Raw genomic sequence first — 19,187 nt, 5'->3', positions numbered from 1 at the left:
TTATCTTTTCTTGTTTTATCTTGTCCTGGTTTGTTTATGATGCTGTTTGTATGGGCTTGTGTGTGGTTGGCTCAGTTTTTTCTTCCAAAAGAGATAAATTGATATCTGTGACACAATCTGATTAAATAAAGTTAATAATCCAAAAAGGTTTATTTGGTGACTCTAAATTGCCCGTGAATGAGAACGTGTTATATGTCCTGCAATAGTCTGGCGACCTGTCTGGGGTGTACCCTGCCTCTCGCCCAATGTCAGCTAGGATAGGCTCCAGCCCCCCTGCGACCCGAGTGCGGATAAGCAGTTAACGAGAATGAATAATCAGACTGGATTTTGCCCCTGTTAATTATTAAGTTCTTTTATTCCAATTTCTATTTCTATTTAACTAAAATGATTCAACTTTGCTTGGCCACATGCATAAACAGAATACATTAACATGTAACTTTGATTAGCTATAAGATACATTTCTATTAATCTCAGTTTTATTTAATTTAATAACATGAACTTTACTTTTTTGGTTTATGTTAAAATTACTGAACTCAATTGGATGGAAATGAGTTAACCTGATGAAACAGACCAAACCTTTTGTTTGAGTGTCCTGTACCTGTAGATGTCCTGACCTTTAAACAGGTCAGCCTGCTCTCTGTGGCCTGCTGGTCATATGGAGGTTCGACCAGAAGAGGGAGACAAAGTCCTGCATTAAAAAACCCTCTGAGTCTCCTGCTGGTTTATTTCTGATCAAAATATGTTTCTTTCTTCTTCTTCTTTCTTTCAACCTTTATCAAACACTGTTATCAATCTGCAATGATATAAAAACTTTGTTGTTGAACAAATACAGCTGATTTACAGGTGTGTGTTTATAATGTATTGTTTACACAAGCAGGTATGTACATATGGGCCTACTGTACACACAGTCATGTAAAAAATTATTAGACCCTTGTTTTCTCCAATTTCTTGCTCATTTTAATGCCTGGTACAACTAAAGGCACATTTGTTTGGACAAATATAATGATAACAAAAATAGCTCATAAGAGTTTAATTTAAGAGCTGATATGGTTTTCTTGATAATAACCAAAATCATTATGAAGAAAAAACATTTTAAAAGATTTCTGAGAGGACAATAAATCTTAAATATCCTCAGTAGGGGTTGTATGTGTTTGGGTTTATATCTGACACACAGCTTGTGTGTGCCGATGAAAACAGCAGAGAAAAGGAAATGTTGTGTAGCATCTCCGTCTTCGCACTCTATTGATTTCATGTCAATCCAGATATTCTGTGTTAAAGTGATGCTAACTGACCCGTTTTTCCATAAAGGGCAAACGGACGATTCTGGAGAGAATTATTCTCTTCTTCTGAACTGTCTGTTTGTTTTGGTTTTAACCCTCTACATCAAATATCAGTTCTCTGTTAGACCCTTTAGAATTTCTTTACTGATTAATCTGTGGTTGATTTTTCGGATTGTTCAGTTTCTTTTAATAATATATTTGGTACAGCATCTTTCACAGATATACAATTCAAAGTGATTCAAAAGAATAAAAACAAAGAAAATGCCATTATAATGTCATTATGTTAAAGTAATAAATATCCACAGTGGATGAACTGTATATGCTAGAATAGAGGTTTCATTATAAACTCTTTGGGGTTTCTTACCTCTCCTGCACGATTTAAGCTACATTTTATGTTATTTACTATTTTTGTGTTTAAACTAAACTGAACTAAGAAATGTAAAAATAAAATAAAAAATAGAGAAAAAGAAAATAAGAGGTCAGAAATAGATCTTTAAATGTCTCGTTTTGCCTGACCAACGATATAAAACCCAAATATATTCTGACTAAAATTATATAAAACAAAGAAAAGGTGCAAATCCTCACATTTTGGGAAACTGGAAACAGCAAATGTTTGAAAGTTATGCTTCATAAATGACTTAATCAAAATTGGTTACGTATTTATCAGTCAAATAATGGTTTTTGCACGAGTCTCTCCCTTTGTTCTCCAATCTTGATTTCTGATTAAAGGGTAAAAATTTGGAAATACAAAAAAATCAACCAAAATCATATCTAAGCTTTAGTCTAAACTCTCAGTATAGCCTGTCATCTTTTCTCTTGTTGATTTAAAGATCTGAAAAGTGTCAATGTGCCCCACAGATGAAGCTGTCACTGGGTATTGTTTCCTGTATATACATATAACTTAATTGGCACAATATGGTCAAATGTTTACAGTTAACCAGCAGCTCCGTCACAATTAGGCAGCTGGTCGTACTGAGAACAGTCACTTAAGAGTCCCTGGAGGAGCCACCACGGTTGGCTGAGCGGAGCGTCTCAGCAGCTTGTGAGGGCAGAGTGTGGAGGTCAGCATGATGCAAAGCGACACTAATGCAACGCTGCTTTACAATTGAAACGCTGCCATGAATTATTGATGTCAACATCTGATGTCCACAGAGTTCAATTCTTGGATTTTGCACATAAAGTCACAGCAATTGTCAACCTCGTCCACTCCAAGCAGTCTTTATGTAGTTGGGGGGGCAGGGGGTGTTTAGGGGGGGGTTGCAGGTCAACAGTAGGTGGACGTCATGTGAAAGCTGCAGATCTGAAGATTAATTTGAGATGCAGCTCAGCCCTGTGTCAAGTTGGTCTGGTCAGAAATGTCTAATAAACATTTTGTTTTGGTGAAGCCCCTATTGAGATGTTGAAAGGTTAGAGTGTTTAAGGGTTGAGAGCATGTTGATGGGCGTATATGAAGGACATTCCCATGCTAATGTCTCATAAATTGTTGCAGCAATTTATGATTTTTGATGAATCCGTTCCAGTTTTGTTGCTAAATGTTACCTTTTTTTAAAATTGAAAAATATGTTCAAAAATACCTCATGAAGACACCAAGACTTTAAGGAACACAATGAAAAATCTGTGCTGATTTAGTTTCAAAAACTTTTGACATTTTGGAGATTTGTTCAAGAAGTTCTGTAATATTTCAAATCTACGTAGAAAAGTTTACATCTTCTGAGTGCTCCAGGTCTCTAGTTTGTAGTTGTAAAGTTTCATGAGGCTGTGATTATCCTAGGTCACATCAGCTCATTTCATACAGCAAGTCAAGGTTAAAAAAAATGTTCTAACTACACTTACTGAAATGGCTACTACAGGGACTAACCTCACACATGAATAAAAATGGGCTCTTTGAATCTACAAGAGTCTCAGCTTTCCAGTGATACAGTCCATGACTGTTTATAGACCCCAGTATGAAGAAATATCCAAGTATAATAGGTGAATGTTTTACTGCAATTTTACTGAGAAAAACTGCATTTTCCCCCCACAAAACTTCTGTTTGTCTGTAAAGTGGAGACTTGTGGGTACCTACAGGTGCATCTCAATGCATTATAATATGGAAAAGTCCATTTCCATTAGTTCAAGTCAAATACCCCCAATAAAGTATTTAGTGCACATAGATGAACATACTTCTCAGAGGCCAACATTTCCATATTAAACACTTTTTAAAATTGGTCTTTTGTAATATTTTTTGAGAAACTGAATCTTAGGTCTTCATGAAATGTAAGCCTTAATATTTATAATTACAAAAAATTAAAAAAATGAAGACATGAAATGTTTCATTCTGTTTATAATGGATCTATATAATGTGTTATTTTCACTTTTTGAGTTGAATTACTGACAAACTTTTCTATGGTATTCTAATTTATTGAGATGCACCTGTATATAACCCATTTTTATTCAGATATCTTGAGGTCAGAGGTCAAGGGAGCCCTTCAAAATGTCAGTTTTTTCCACGCCAAATATTAGCCCAACTTTGGAGCATTGTTTAGCCTTTTTCCTGACAAGATATGACATGAATGATACCAAAGGACTGCTTAAAGGAGTTTCATGTGACTGGTATCTTCTGTCTCTTTAGGTGTGGCTGCTGCAGCCTCTGAAAGATGTGGAGTCAGCTGGGGACCAAGATGGAGATAAACGCAGCGATAAATGACAGGTGCCCAAAAGAGAAATGCATTCACTTCTTTTATTATTCATAAGATGGGAATATTTTTTTTACATCTTATGCACAGCAGATACAAAGACAAACATGTTTCTAAACCACAAACTAAATTCCTCCATCACTCTAATCCTGCCAAGAAATCAAAACAACCCTTTACGTTTGTAGTCCAGTTTCACATTCTGAAAGATCGTTTTACAGCAATCTCATTTTAGCAGAATGGCACAAGCCACGCTCAGAATACTTCCATTTTTATTTTGACAGATACCCATTTCCCCTTTAAACAAATTGCACTTTTTTCTCTTCCTTAAAACTACGTCAACAGGATTATAGGATCAAAAAGTAACACCAAAAACACAAGAGACGACTAAACATCCAACTTATACAGGTTTCATTATTTTAGTTGCACAAAAATGCATAAATATACATTACGCAAAAAAAGTACAAAAATATTTGTACTTTACTTTTGCTCAAATAATGACAGACACTGATATGATCATAAGGACTGGGGTTGTCATAGGGATGCATTCACAAGGTCCATGCGAGATAAGCCATTTACACAACAGCCTAGCTTTCACAGAGGTAAGACCAAGGTTCTACAGGAAAACAAAACATTTCGCTGTCTAGGCCAAAGGGTAAAGAGGCAACACAAACACTAAGAAAATTAGGATACACAGAACTCTGCGTTCTAAATTCATGCCAAAAAGACTAACATGCAATGACTCTTCTAAACCTCCCAGGAGCAGCGGCGACCCGAGGAAGGACTAGCTTAACAACGGTAACTTCAATGCGTCAAATTTCCTCAGCAAGTATGATCCAAAGGGTTTTGACTATAGGCTTTGCTTGAGGTTCTTTTTTTTCTTTTTTTTTTTTGAAGTGCTAAGATGGTACCGCAATAGTTGCCAAGGATGAGCTCAGATTGTCGACAGCAAGATGGTTTCAACTCAGACTCCCCCCCCCCCCCCCAGAGACAATCGGGAGGCGATATAAATACTGTTTGTTTATAATAATGCACATCTGTCCATTAAATAAACCTGATTAAATTAATGAAGAGCTTGGCAAACCTCACTTCAGCTGGACAAAGGTGTGGTTTCCAGAGGCCTGAAGGGAAACAGGGAGAACAAGAGTCAGTTTAAAGAAGCCGATACAGCTTCCATTAAAAAAACAAACAGTGTTGAGGTGCGTTCCAATCCCCATATCTCTATACTATTAAGTATGCTAGAAAAATTGTTTGTCCCTCCTCGTCTCCTTGATCCTCCTGATTTGTGACCGGAAATCTATTTAAGTGCTGTTAATGTTGAAGGACATCACAATTCCTAAAATGCATTTCAAGAGCGAGAAAGGTGGAAGAGCTATGAGCGAAGACAAACGTGTGTCTTTATAGATTTTTTTTGGCACCTGTGAGGTTTCATATTTAAGACTTTTAGGACAATTACACATTCTACTGCAGTATACTACAATACAACATGCTAGGGGGGTAAAGGTTGCAACAAAGTAAGATAAAAAATAAAGTTTGTATTTTTGCTTAAAGTGGCTGTACACTAAATTCAGAGCATATCAGCTATGCTAACTGTGCTAAAGCCATCATGAACAGTCCTAAAAACAGCAAAAGGCAGGAAGTGCAGAGCTATGGCGAGAGGGATACACAGACTCAGGGCTGGACCGGTCATTATTTCACTATATATTTATATAGTAAATACTTGTTTACAGTTATATTAATGTTCTGGATGTCATGTACAGCCCCTTTATGATTTGTGAATATAAGATTTATTCAAAACAAGGAAAATAATCAAATAAGACTGCAAACAGTTTAAAAGATGTGACAACGGATAGCTGATAAGGAGAGAGGGGGTCAAGCCAACACTTGCATCTCCTGTGGGTGGGACTAACACAAGATTAGGCGAGGGAAGGATTGGTAATCAGTATGTACGAAAAGTAAAAATTAGAAGTACACAATTTGGAAGGCAGAATTAGTCTGATGCACTCAGCCACAAGCCAATTTGTTCAAGAGTTTTAAACCTGGCCAAATGTATAGTTTACTTAGTAGTTTAACAAACTCAGAAAATCACTCAGAAGTAAATACTGCATTTTTAAGGGTCTATTTTCAGCAAAAAAAGGCAGTCGAATTGCAGCTTCCTCTTAACACCAAGTTTTAAGACATTTTATTTTGTTGAATTATTCTGCAGATCTCAGTTAAACATTGTTAGTCTCATTATGCAGGTTTTAGGTTGCATGACATCAGGTTAGCAGGTAGAAGAAGGTGGGTGAGAGTTTGCAAATCTATTGAAAAAACAAACACTGTTGGACCAAAGGTTACTCACTAAATATCTAACAAAACTGCCGGGACTTCCATCCAGGCTGGGAAGTCTCAGAGGGAGTAGGGTACCAGCGCATCTGAAGAAACACAAAAACAGTCAAGTACAGCAGACCAGAACCAGAAGCAGGCTTCGATCCTCAATAACCACAGTTTACTTCTGACGAGCAGGTTCAGGAGGACGGTCCCTTTAAGCCCTGGTCACTGAAGCCATGGGAATGTGGGTCACGTAACTGCTCGTTGAGGACAATAGTCCTCGAGTAATTAACAGCCATGGAAATGTGGAGAGTCGAACCTCTCCGTGTGTTAAACATTTCCAGAGCTGGTACCTTTCCATACCTGGGACAGAATGAGGCCTCACATTTCTACATACATACAGCTGGACACACTCAGTAGGTTATCAACAGTCGTTTAGGAGACATTTGATGTTACTCTGCAGTCAAACTAACGAGGCAGAGAGTCAGAGGGAAGAGAACTCAAGAGCATTTTATGGATCTTTCATCGGATTGCAATTAAAATGGCTTTTCCCCCCCTTTGTGTGGCTACACAGTCAGCTTATGTTCCAACAGGAACGTGGACAGTAAGTTGGCACCTCCGGAGAAGGCCATCAGGTCTGACAATTTCTCCAAGCAAAATGCCTTACATTCCTCCGCCTCTCATGCCCGACAAAATGGTCTATGTAATAGCTGCCTACTTTGCAGCGCAGCACTCCCCTGTGCTCTTTACTTCGCAGGAGGAAGTTAGATCACAATGAACTTTAAATGACCCAACAAGGGAAATATTTTCCATTGCTATTGTTACCGAAAGCCCTGCCCACTGCTTTGTAGTTAGCTGAACTGCTGCTGCAGCATTTAGACTGCAATTAGCTCGAAATGTAAACACTTTGTAATAAAAACGTTCATGTCTGCTGACAATTGTTCATCCATTTTGCTAATTCCAGTGATTTAAATATTTGAAAATCAGATCCAAGGATGAAAAGTGTTTTAAAGTCCATTTGCATTTAGTAAAGCCTTAGTTCGGATGAAACACTATCGTTAAGGCTCAAATTAGTATTTTTCAAGAAATTGTGCTGAACCACTTAGTGGTGGATACAATCAGATCCCTTATTTAAGTAAAAGTACTAATACCACACTGCAGAATTACTCTACAACAAGCATTCAAAACCTGACTTCAGTAAAAGTACAAAAGTAAAAGTAGTCATTATGCAGAATGTGGATAATGAAAACTCAGATTGTTTATGTATTCAAAATATGTTATTGGATTTTTGTTGTTGATGCATTTATGTAAGCAGCATTTTAATGTAGGGGCTTATGTTAACTACTTAATATACTGTTATGAGGTTTAGTTTATAAAAATGCATCATAATTTCAAATGTTTCATGTTTGTCATGTTAAATCTTGATCTGAATAGTAACTAAAGCTTGCAGCTAAATGTAGTGGAGTAAAAAGTACAATATTTGCCTCTAAAATGTAGTGGAGTAGAAAGGTACATAAAATGGAAATACTCAAGTACCTAAAAAATTGTACTCAAGTACAGTACTTGAGTAAATGTATTTAGTTACATTACACTACAGTCTACACTACAGACTAACAATATTCTGCATTTCATTAGTGAGAGCATGTTTATCCTCCAGCACACAGGGCAGTGATGCACGGAGCTCCATTAAAGGAGAAAAATGTATATCTCCACGTCTGCAGCCAGATGACAATGACAAAGAGATTAAAAGTAAGTGCATGGTACTGTAAGATTACACTACATCAAAGAGTACACACGTCACTTCCACTGATGGCAGAGGAGGACATTTTCCATTTCAAGATGACAAACCTTTATTAGAAAATAGCTTGTGGTTTTAACTCCCATTCAGATCCATAGTTTCATAATACAAGACTTGGCACATGTGCAGCAACTTGCAGACTTGGTATCGGTCTTGTTGCTGTTATTGTAATACCTCAGAGGACCACTGGGATCATTTCAAGAAGAGAACAGTGCAGAATGTTGCAGCAGTGCATCCTTAATTGCGTTTTAAGTTAATTTAGATTAGACTTGTTCCAATAGGTGCAGGCATTCATTCTGTGTCTCTACAACTGTAGTCAGAGCTGAATGTGCTGAACTAGAGGATACTAAAGAAAGAAGATAAGAGAAACACACACCGGTTGGTCCCTCACCTGGGCGTGGAGGGCTGCAGCAGCGGCAGCAGCCGCTGGATAAGTGAAGGCTGCGTGAGGGAGGCCAGGGGTCAGCTCCGTGGTGTACAGGGGGTAAGGAGTCCAGGCATCCGGAGATGCTGGGATCAGTGCTGCCCCTGTCAGATCATCTGGGGAAGTACAGGGCGGGAGGAAACAAAAAGCTGACTCACCTACCCTTCAACATACGGGATGCATCATGAAAGAAATCAGTACAGATTTCAGTCTAAATAAGGAAGAAAATGTGTTATCAAATCATGCTGCAAAAAGAGGTTTGTTACTGCTTTGTGTCGTCATATTGTGGCTTTCACTTCCCATTTATTATTACTACTGGACTACAATCTATGACTATGCACAAGGATATCTCATGGTTGCAATGATTCACAATTTTCAAAATAAAACAAACTATTATATTGCCTGTTTCATATCTTCATTGCCTGCCAACTACTCTCTCACCATAACCAGCTGGTAGGGGTTGCAAGTTATAAACAACTAGTTCAGTTTGGGGTCTTATCTCCACTCGGGACAGTGTGTTGATAGATTGATTTGAGATTTTACGTTGCTGGTGTTTAGGAATTGTTCCTGTCCAGATTTGCACGCCAAGGTAAAAATGTTTTTTATTCAATTAAATGTCACAGCAATGGTCATTTAAAACATTCAATCAGCTGCTGAAATGACATTGTTGTTTGACTCATTTATCGTGGCAATAAACTGGGCAACTTTGATCAACAAGATGTGCACACAGCCGGCAGAGATCTGCACTCTACTGAGTGCACTTTTCTAGTGTCTATGTGCAACAGGTCAGGACACATTCACTTCGGTTTTTGCGAAGGGAACAAGCCGATCAATTCAATCTGACTGAACTTTGGAAAGCCTCGCAATTACACCTTGTCAGTTTCAGCGCAGGTGGAGCTGCTCTGAATATATTTATTATATTCTTGTTTTATACCTGCATGATAGTCAGGAAGTTGCATCAGATATTTTAGCACTGTGCAGGAGCTTCTCATGGTTTAAGACTGCTTTCCTCAGACACACCCAGGGGTGCAGAAATGTTTCTTCCTTAAGATACCAGCATGGCAAAACAAGCAGCAGAGAAGAAAAGATGGTGTTTGGTTGCAGCGAGTGCAAGCACAGAGAGAAGGTTTTATTAAACGCTGTATTATTTCCCACACTTTGCTTACAACCCTAACCCATGAGCGTCTGTTCTCCTCCAGCTTCCTGTTTTCCATAACACCAGTGAAATCTGGTCTGAATGCAGCTCAACACTTGTCAACCATCACCTGTCGAAAACTACTGAATCAAGCAGGTGTTTTAGGCAAAGAGAGCAGAGACACAACTGCTGACTAAACCCTGTGTGAGAGTGGAATTTTCCAGCTGTACAGAAGCAAAGCGGCCGTCTTAAAGAGTCGAGATGACACATGCATGTGGAGGTGAGTTAGTCCTTAATTTGTTAGATTCTGCTTTCTAAAAACCCCTGCCTGTTTGTCTTTAATACCACAATACCCTGAGAAAGATTTTAAGGCAATAAAGGGCAGATAGAGTACTGGCATTGCCAAGGTGAGAGTGGATGAGAGAGCCTAGAGTGGTGCAGCCGTACAACTTACATGGGTCCCGTGCAATGAAGTGTGCTCCTAGAGCAGGGTGGATATTTGTGGGGTTCGGTGTGGCCATCAGCTTACTCTTTGCCATCTTCGTGTTGGCTTTAGCAAACTCTAAGCGCAGGGTCTGGGGACTTTCGGGGTCAAAACGGATACCCTGGGGGAGAGACGGAGGAGGGGAGGAGGGGGACATAGTATCGTAAGGGAGGTGGGCTGAGTTTGAGGGGCTGTAGCTCAGTAGTCTCACATGGCCTCCTTTCCTTAAAGCAGTGTGTCAATACTTGGGGTGTATCCTTCAAGCGTCCCTTGACAGTTCTATCCTCCTGTGGGATGCTAAAAATACAACTAACTGCTCCTTAAATAAGTCTTAAAACAGGCCAGCTGAAGGATACACTCCTGAAATATTTCAACATGCTCGCATCTCCGTTTTCCTCGTGACAAAATCGTCGGGAGGAGGAGTCAGGAGGAGAGGGAGATGAGGAAAAAGGGCCGATGGGAGAGACTTTTGAGTAATTCCTTTAAAGTGGGTTGAACCCTGCTTGTGTTCTTGTGCCCTAAGCGTTGTGCCCACATGCAGGTGAGTAGTATTTTGGTGTATGTGTGTGTCTGTGTGTGTGACTGCTGGTGTGTCTAAGAGGTGATGCTCATAAGGAAGCCTATAGGCTATGAGAGAGAAGTGTTAGATACTGCCAGATACGTGGGGCTACTGGGTGACAAAGTAAGCTTACACTACTGAAGATGTGTCCAAATAACACTACACATGTGGCTACAGAACAAGTATTACAGTAAAGCAGTGATATGGAAAATAAAGAAGCTATACCAGACTAAGAAGGGATGTGTATCAAGGTCAAAGTAAACTACCGTAAGGCTACGGGATTCTGGCCTCTTTCCAAAAATGGCCCTGCCATTGAATTATGAAAGACAAAATGGGTTGACTGAGAAATATTCATGGGAAGAATTACTTTTTTTAAAACCTCCCAATCATTTTTTTAGGTTCAAGCAAATGTTAGAACAGATCTAAGAAATACAAGACATAATATTTAGAAAGAATTCTCTTTTAAAAAAAGGGGGAAACCAAGCGGCAACAGACTCAGAGAGGAAATGAATCAATGCTTACATTTAGAGCATTTTTCGCAGCTTCGGCTCCAGAGCGACTGTCAAAGGTTACAAACCCGACAGGCTGGAAGGGGAAAGGGAAGAAACACTGTGACACCAGCAGAGGATCAACACAACACACAAGAACCTGCATTATTGTCAAATATCACATAATTATTAATCTTAATATCAAAGAAAAACAAAGTGTCAAACAAATGCAGCAAAAACAACTGATCTTTTCTGTAAAAACTACCATTTTCTGTTATTTAAGGTACAGTTCACCCAAAATTAAAAACACACATTTTATTCTCTTACACAGTGCTATTTATTTCTTTTTATTCCACTTATTGTTTTCCTGTGAGTGTTGGAGGTATCGGCCGTAGAGATATCTGCCCTCTGTTTAATTTTTTAATGTAAATTATGCACACTTTATATGTTAAATGATGATCACACCACTGTACATTGAGAACATGTTAACCACAGTTAAATTCCATGTTTGTGCATATCTGGCCAATAAATCTGATATGAGACATTCACTTTGGTTTCTGTGCTAAAAGCTAAAAAAAAAAAAAAAGATAAGTTTCATGTTGGAGACAAAATAGTTCCGATATAAAACTGCTCACAACAAGATGTGTGGATTATTTTGAGTAACCGTGTAATCATTTCTGGAAAGAGACATTGCCATTTTTCGTTTGAACACTAAGAGTGAAGTGATAGTTTCATTATATTTAAGAGAAGGCAGACGACTCTACAGCTGATATCTCAAAGACTCTGCAACTCACAAAAACAATATGGATTTATAAAAAGCACTAAAAAGATAACATGCATTTTGGATTTCGTTTTGGGTGAATTGTCCCTTTAAAAATGTTTGACCAGTTACATACAGACTGTCTGGACATTTGTTTCACAGCATTAAAATCAGTTCCTTCCAATGATGGAAGTCGTCTCACCTGTTTTGATGTTAACTTAATCAGTGACCCTTCATAACCCTGCAGGGAAGAAAGATAGCCAATTATCCACCCTGGAGTCACATGCAGGAAGTCAGGCATGAACGCTTCACGTTATATCAAGAGAGACCTGCTTGTGTGCACCTTCAGTCTGAGCTCAACAGCAGGCCGTCACGGCTCCTTCTGTGACAGCTTTGTACATTCATCATGGTGAAACATACACATTTTAAAACAAATGCACTGATACAATTCAGATAACTTAAAAGCTAAAAAGAAGAGAATGAAGGCCATGTTTGGTTAAAAAAGGGCAAGAACATGTTATCAGCTATGCAAAGTTTCTCTTAGATTAAGCATGACTTCCAAATAAAGCTACTGTTATAAACAGCACAGGGGTCGCTTAAAGCAGGAAAAAATTCCTGAGAAATGAAAGGGGAATTTTAGACTGAGCAGAGTATTGATAGATGAGATCTCTCCTGATCCTGATTTACAGTCATGGAAAGTTAAACAACTTTCACTGGCTGTCATAAATCCTTAGCAACAATCCAAACCAGATTTAGCTTCAGTAATTCAGGAGAAAAACAAGTTGTAGAATGCAGTCAATATTAAAACCTTTCTCCTCTTGTAAGGAGAAAAAAAGGTTTTAATTTGGGTCAAACACACAGTGAACACACTGAACTGTTTGCATTCTACAGGAGCAAAAGGGAAAAGTGTCAATGAAAAAAAAGATTTGAGTCGTTTCACGATGTCCGAATGTTACAAGAGGAAATAAAAAATTTCCCTACGCGGTGGGAGAGCTGGGTCACGGAGAGGGTTGGCCAATCGCGAGGGCTACTCATTTACACATTCCACAAGATCATCCATGTGCAAGGGATACCACTTCCAATTTGGTTAGTTAGGACACGGGTGGGAGGGGTGTTTATGGAACTGGAGTCCGGTCAAAAAAAAAAATGGACAAACAATGATGTGGCCTCATTTCCATATATGCAGATATTCTGGACGTCCATTGACAGGAGGGATTGTTTGTCGAGTTTATCAGAGCTCCTTTTTAATTTAATCAGTGAGAGACACATTACTGCATCGTGGAGAGAGAGGTTTAAAAACTGGATTACAGTTGCTTCTTCAATACTCTAATAAAAATGTTTAAACTCATCTTCCTCTGAGCAGATAATCCTTTCAGAAACTCTTTCCACGACTCCTCTCCAGCACCTGGCACACAGCAGCTACCTTTTGTCTTCAAGAGGTCAGAAGCATCTTTCCCGTTATAATTTCTCTTGTTGTGCTTGTTATATGTAACTTTAATGTAGATTTAGCAGCTTATCTGCCTTATTTTTTTGTGAATATCCATCAATAAACACATCTTAGTGCATTTTTTGGACGTCTATCAAGGAAAAAGTATAAATCATATTTGAAAAGGATGAAAGTTCTATGCATTTAAATGACCCAAATCACAGGAATTTACAACCTAAACAACAAAGGCTCACCAACCACATCATGAGCTAAAATCTAAAGTGATCAAATACAAAAGCTCAGCCGTAAACTCTGCATTTACAAACATAAAAATGCTGTTTTGTTAAAGGTATTTATTAAACAATGTTTTTATTATTGTGGCTGTAGTTTGCAATAGTGTTGAACTAGTGTATTATATTGAGCCGTTCCTAATATTTTGGCCACAACATTTACCTACATGAGCACCACATTGACAGCCTCAATAATAATAAAAAAGTGGAATTATCACCTTTTTGACTTCATACTAAAACATAGGCTGTCTAAGAATTCATAGCAGATCTGTTGTTTTGGAAAATGTTGCATACTACAGATAATGAAGGTGCCAGTGAGTTTACAACATCCTGTTTCTTTAAAAATACTTTATGTTGTAATGGCTCTTTGGAAAACTTTAGGAAGATTTGGAGCCCATTTAAGCAGTACAAGAGCTTTCAAGTAGTATTAAATAAGGATAACTAGAATATAAGTGCTAGACAGCGGAGACTGCCTCCAAATATACACTTATAACTAATCTTATTTACTGGTTTTTAAGAGTACTCATTTATTCTCCTGTTTATTCATATATATTGCCCCCATTTTATTAAGTTTATTCTCATGTATTGACACATCTTTTATCTGTGAACATTGTGCATTACTTCTGCAGTCCTTGGTTAAACTAAAATCTCAATTAAAATCTTTTTTGGGAAGATTTTGACTTAAAGGACAGGTGAAGCTGGGAGAGTAGGCTGGAGGATCGGTACCTTTAAATTTAAATAATTTGAATAATGTAGCCATCCTGTGCTTGTATACAGTCATTTTGCAGTATATGCTGCAAGCAAATGTATGGAGGGTTTAATGGAAAATCAATAAAACTAGTTAAAAAACAAACAATATATTCTCCATGTTGTAACTTACCTTAAATGGTCTGAAGAGAAGGTAAAGTTCTCGTGGTTTAATATCGACTGGCAGGCCGCTGACAAACAGTGTTCGTACCTGCAAACAAAAACAAACATGATTTAGTCAGCTGGAAGTGACACATAATCTGTGTTTATTAAATTATCTAGACAGAGCAGCATGTCTGATAAGAACTAAAGGTGCACAAAAAGATGTTTAAATACTCATCATCCTAACTATCTTATTCCTCCATTAATAGCAAACACACGTGGATTGTATTTACTGTTTTTACTGGTCAAATGTTCCCAGAATTTCAGTGTGTTGGTTTGTCTCTTTAAACTTCTGGTTCCTAAAGTTTTTGACTCGTGACATTTTAAATGGAAGGCCAGAGAGGGATAAAATTATCAAAGCAAAAATCAAAAGTAAGTCTGGCAAAATAAATCCAATTATACATTGAATAAATATATTTCCCCCCAGTTTTGCTATTATTTTTGCCATTTTGCAACCCCTCAAGATTTATAAAGCGAGCCCTCGGCTGGATCCTGACCCTCAGGTTGAGAACCAAACAGACAACCCTGAGAATCTAATATTTGTCTCAATATCTGATCAAATGTGGTCCTCCTTTTTTCCCCCTCTGTGAATGATGTGCTTCAGTTTTCCTCCTTTGTGCAGCCTCGTGCCCTTTTACAGGTGACACGGTGGTGTGGAGGTCGTGTTGCTCGGGCTCCAGCGGTTTGGTGACACCTGGAAGCTGCTTGACATCCTTCAGGATCCATTTTCTTCATACATCTTCACTTTCTATGCTTTCAAAGATTGTCTATATTGTATTTTTATTAAGCTGGCCTCTGTGTGACCAACATCTATTGCACATTTGGATCCCTCCTTTGTTGCTCTTCCTGACGTTTCTTCTATTGTTAAAGAGGGTTAGTGGGGAGTTTTCTTATCAGAAGCGAGGGCCAAAAAAGGACAGACCGGTGTGGTTTGCTGCACAGACTGTAAGACAGACTCCTTCAGGAGATATTAGGCTATATAAATAAAATTGCTTTGACTTGGTCCTAAGCAAAACATAAGATGGTCTTCATCTTGTTGAGGACCCCTGCATCCCCTTCAAAGACCCCTGGCCTTGGCTGGACCAGACGTTGAGAAGCGATGCTGTGTACGGTTCGGTGTGGCCGGGGAAATAAACAGTGCAGTGCGAGGCCCATTAGTTCCCAGCCTGTGGGGAGGCCCTCGGTACAATGGGACTGCCAGACGAACAGCACTGGACAACAGTGCACAGTGTGACACCATTTCCTTCCTCTGACCCACGGCCCCAGCCCTGCCGGCCCTCTGGCATTTTTCAGGTGCCGCACAGCAGCAATTCTCAGCCCTTTACAAGTCAGCACATACAGCGGCTGAAGGCCGGCTCAGCGGGACACAAACGCAGTGGAGATGTTTCAATTCGCCCACCAGCTTCTCATTGACTCAACCGGAAGCTATAAAATCTAAAATACATCAGCTAAATTTGATTTTTCTTCTAGAAACAAACTGAAGACAAGATCCTTTGTCTTGATGATTTAACACGTCCCTTGAAAATATGTTTTTTGGGAGTCTATAAATAAATTTCAGGTCTGTTGGTTTAATCTTTGCTCTTAATTACAAGGAGATAAAAAAAAAATTACAAAAAGGAAATCTGACTAAGAAAAGTCAAGTGGCCACACGTGTCTTTGTTGTAAGATAATGGGAACAAAGGAGGACCAACAAAAGGCCCAGCGCTCCCCTCAGTGCGTCTCCATAAGGAGTCATTAAAGAGGAAATATAGCCGGCCACACAGAGCTGAAGACAGGCAGCTGGTGAGTCAACAGGATCCATTTGGATGTAATTCAGTTCAGCAAATCTATGATTTTAAGTTATTCAGATTTTTTATTTTATATATTTTAAGTGTTTAGACTTACAGTAAATCAGGATGTCATGTTTCAGTTTCATGATGGCCTGCAGCCTCTTTACAAATCAAAATACTGAGATGTGAAACCTGCAGCGTTTGTGTGACGCATCTTATTTTGTTTGGCACATGAGTGCAAACAAAATGTCACCGCAGCACACCAAGGATGCCCAGGAACAGCAAAAATAAAAGATGAACATGAAAAAACAACCCATAGACATGAGAATTATGAGTGCATAGTAATTTAATTTAAATAATTGATTTATTGTCAATTTAAGAAATGTATATTATCCTTAAGTCAAACTATACATTTAAAGCATGTTTTAACAAATACATTTAAAAATGTATATTCAGTTTATTTAAACACATTTTAAACAAAAATATGGCCCTTTTTGCAATTCAAGGTCAAAGAGACACAATATAAAAAGGGAGTTAAATATTATAATAGGATGTTCAATATATTAAATCAAAATAGAAAAAACACATGGTTAAAAGCTAAATTGGCTAATTTTCGTGCTTTTTTTCACACCTGGTGATTTGCATTTTAATCTGTAAAAACAGAAGAAAAAAAGAGAACAGCACTGCAAGTTTAAGGAATTATAGGAAACACATGTTGAGATAAAATGTGGAGGATATTCCTAAACTGTGGAACTGGAAGTGGTTTCGCCCCTTTACATTTACTTCCTTTTGAAACTGCTTCAGCAGAGTGACTGTGGACTAACTGGGGGAATTTCAGCCAAAAAACAGTCATCTGTGGCCGGAAATACATTTTTATTCACTGCACATGAAGTCGGCCGGTCAAAGTCCGGAGCATCAGAGCAATAAAAGTTTAACTCACCTCCTCTTCGATGGAAACGTTGTTGTTGGGCTCTGCGTCAGCTTTGAGGCTCATGTTGGCGGCGGCTTCAGCTTCAGCTGCTGCTGCTGATGCACAAAGTATCAAACTTTTCCTCTCTGAGTGATATTTCCCCCAAGTGCGACTGAAGCTGCAGTGAAAGTCCTGGTGGCGTTTGAACTTGACGAGAGAAGAAGTCGAGGTGCCGAGGTGAGGTCGTGCGGACGAGGACGGCGAGGTATCCGAGGATATCTTGGGAGAAGTGTTGCGAGAGAGAATCATTCATAAAAGGGAGGGAAAGGAAAGAAAAGAAACACAGACACGCGCTAAAACTAAAGGTGAGAAGGTGGATATGTGCTCCGTGTGTGAAGGTGAAAGATGGGGGGAAAGAAGTGCGCGTAAAAAACAGAAAGCCTCTGCGCTCACATCAATGCCCTCAGCTGTGGGATTGTGCGGAGGAAGAACAAGTAAACTTTTCTCATTGGAGCGCGTCTCTCTCTCCTCCTGTGCGTGAGTGAGCCCCCCTCCTCTCTCTCCTCCTCCTGCTTTTCAATTAGGTCATCAATTATGTTGGAGTCTGCTGTGAGCCGTAATCAAGCTGCAGATCCGCCTCAGCTGTTGCAGGAAGACCCGGCCCCTCCGCCGCCGCATCACAGTTTCTATGGGACCTGGAGAGCCAATGGTAATTTACCCCAAACTCTCCTATTTATTTCAGCCTAATTAAAAAAAACCCCTAATACCTTAAATTTTTGATTTACTATTTTGTTGCCCATTTTCTCTATTTAAATATTTGTATTACTATTTTTTATTTCAACCATTTTGTTGGAAATTTTCTGCATTTAAATATTTTTATTACTATTTTTTATTTATTATTGTAGCTGTAATTTTTCTTTTTTTGTGTGTTTCTGCTATCTAACGTCATTCATTTAAAATGAATAATAATTATAATAATAATAATAATAATAATAATAATAATTAGGGGGAAAACAATTAAAGAGATACGTCTAACCCCAGAATAAAATTAGCACTGTTACTGTGAGCTCCATACTGACGACACTTTTAATTTATTTCCCATTTATTTTATCAAAATTCTATATTTTGCATTTTGTGATCTCAAAACCTTTCCCAAAACTAATATTAGCCTATAATAGATATATTATATATATAATATTGTATTTTCATGATTTTTTAAATTTTTATTTTCTATAAAAATAAAAAGAGCATAAAATAACATTAATATTGTTATAATATTGGCTCATCTTCTGTTCTTGTCGGACTCATTCTGACACTTAATTTATTCCTTTTGAATTTATTTTATATTTTGTAACATTATGCTATTTAATCTACAAAGTGCATTTCATTATGTGTAAATGTGCTTTACATAAAAGGCATTTTTAAAAATAAATATATTTAGTAGTTTAATATATTGTAGAGCAGCTAAACCTATTTTTGGAAGAGCTTTACATTGGATTCGTCAGCCAATTGGGATTTAACCCTTTCTTATGCTAAAGGAAATATTTCCTGTCTGTCTCTCTCTCCCTCACACACAGACAGACAGACAGACAGACAGACAGACAGACAGACACACACACACACACACACATTTCTGTGATGTGACTGTGATTTGATGTGTAATAAAATAACTAAACCGATAAACCTTATTAACAGAAATAACATCTTTCTTTTTACCATTTCAAATCTAAATCACAACATTCCACAACTACAAATAATAATATAAATAATAATAATAATAAACCCAACATGTGTTATGATGTTAGATTAATTGTACATGTTTTAATGATTTGGATCCAGGCTGATGTAATGTGAGTGGCGTGGGTGGAGAGACGGGCCGTGTTGTGTATTGAGGCTCGGCCCTGGACGTGAGCCCAGCATGCAGCGCGTTTCCTCACAACAAAACAGCTCTCAAAGGCCACAGAGTTTCCTGA

At 38.3% G+C, this 19,187-nt stretch overlaps 1 protein-coding gene across 2 annotated transcripts; it reads right to left on the bottom strand.

Moving 5' to 3' along the window:
- Positions 1-4,346: 4,346 nt before the first annotated feature.
- On the bottom strand, positions 4,347-17,739 carry LOC131989242 (RNA-binding protein, mRNA-processing factor 2a). 2 transcript variants are annotated; one of them, XM_059354433.1, is made up of 8 exons: positions 17,245-17,739; positions 14,507-14,584; positions 12,113-12,151; positions 11,185-11,247; positions 10,074-10,224; positions 8,437-8,600; positions 6,294-6,366; positions 4,347-5,073 (listed from the first exon to the last, which is right to left on the bottom strand). In XM_059354433.1, the coding sequence occupies exons 1-7, from the start codon at positions 17,521-17,523 to the stop codon at positions 6,301-6,303; spliced, it is 840 nt and encodes a 279-aa protein (XP_059210416.1). In that variant the 5' UTR covers positions 17,524-17,739; the 3' UTR covers positions 4,347-5,073; positions 6,294-6,300. The 2 variants fall into 2 exon arrangements, with proteins under 2 accessions (XP_059210416.1, XP_059210422.1); XM_059354439.1 differs by having other exon boundaries at positions 8,452-8,600.
- Positions 17,740-19,187: the final 1,448 nt, after the last annotated feature.

The sequence above is a fragment of the Centropristis striata genome, chromosome 2, assembly GCF_030273125.1.
Source record: "Centropristis striata isolate RG_2023a ecotype Rhode Island chromosome 2, C.striata_1.0, whole genome shotgun sequence".
Taxonomy (NCBI): domain Eukaryota; kingdom Metazoa; phylum Chordata; class Actinopteri; order Perciformes; family Serranidae; genus Centropristis; species Centropristis striata.
This window is presented reverse-complemented; position numbering and strand designations above follow the sequence as displayed.

Bases quoted from the DNA above. Each gene is read 5' to 3' on its own strand.
- LOC131989242 (XM_059354433.1), bottom strand. From the start codon at position 17,523: ATGATTCTCTCTCGCAACACTTCTCCCAAGATATCCTCGGATACCTCG. The intron at 14,585-17,244 runs GTGAGTTAAACT...TTTTGTTTGCAG, and splicing joins ACGTTTCCATCGAAGAGGAG to GTACGAACACTGTTTGTCAG. The intron at 12,152-14,506 runs GTAAGTTACAAC...TCTTCCCTGCAG, and splicing joins TTCTCTTCAGACCATTTAAG to GGTTATGAAGGGTCACTGAT.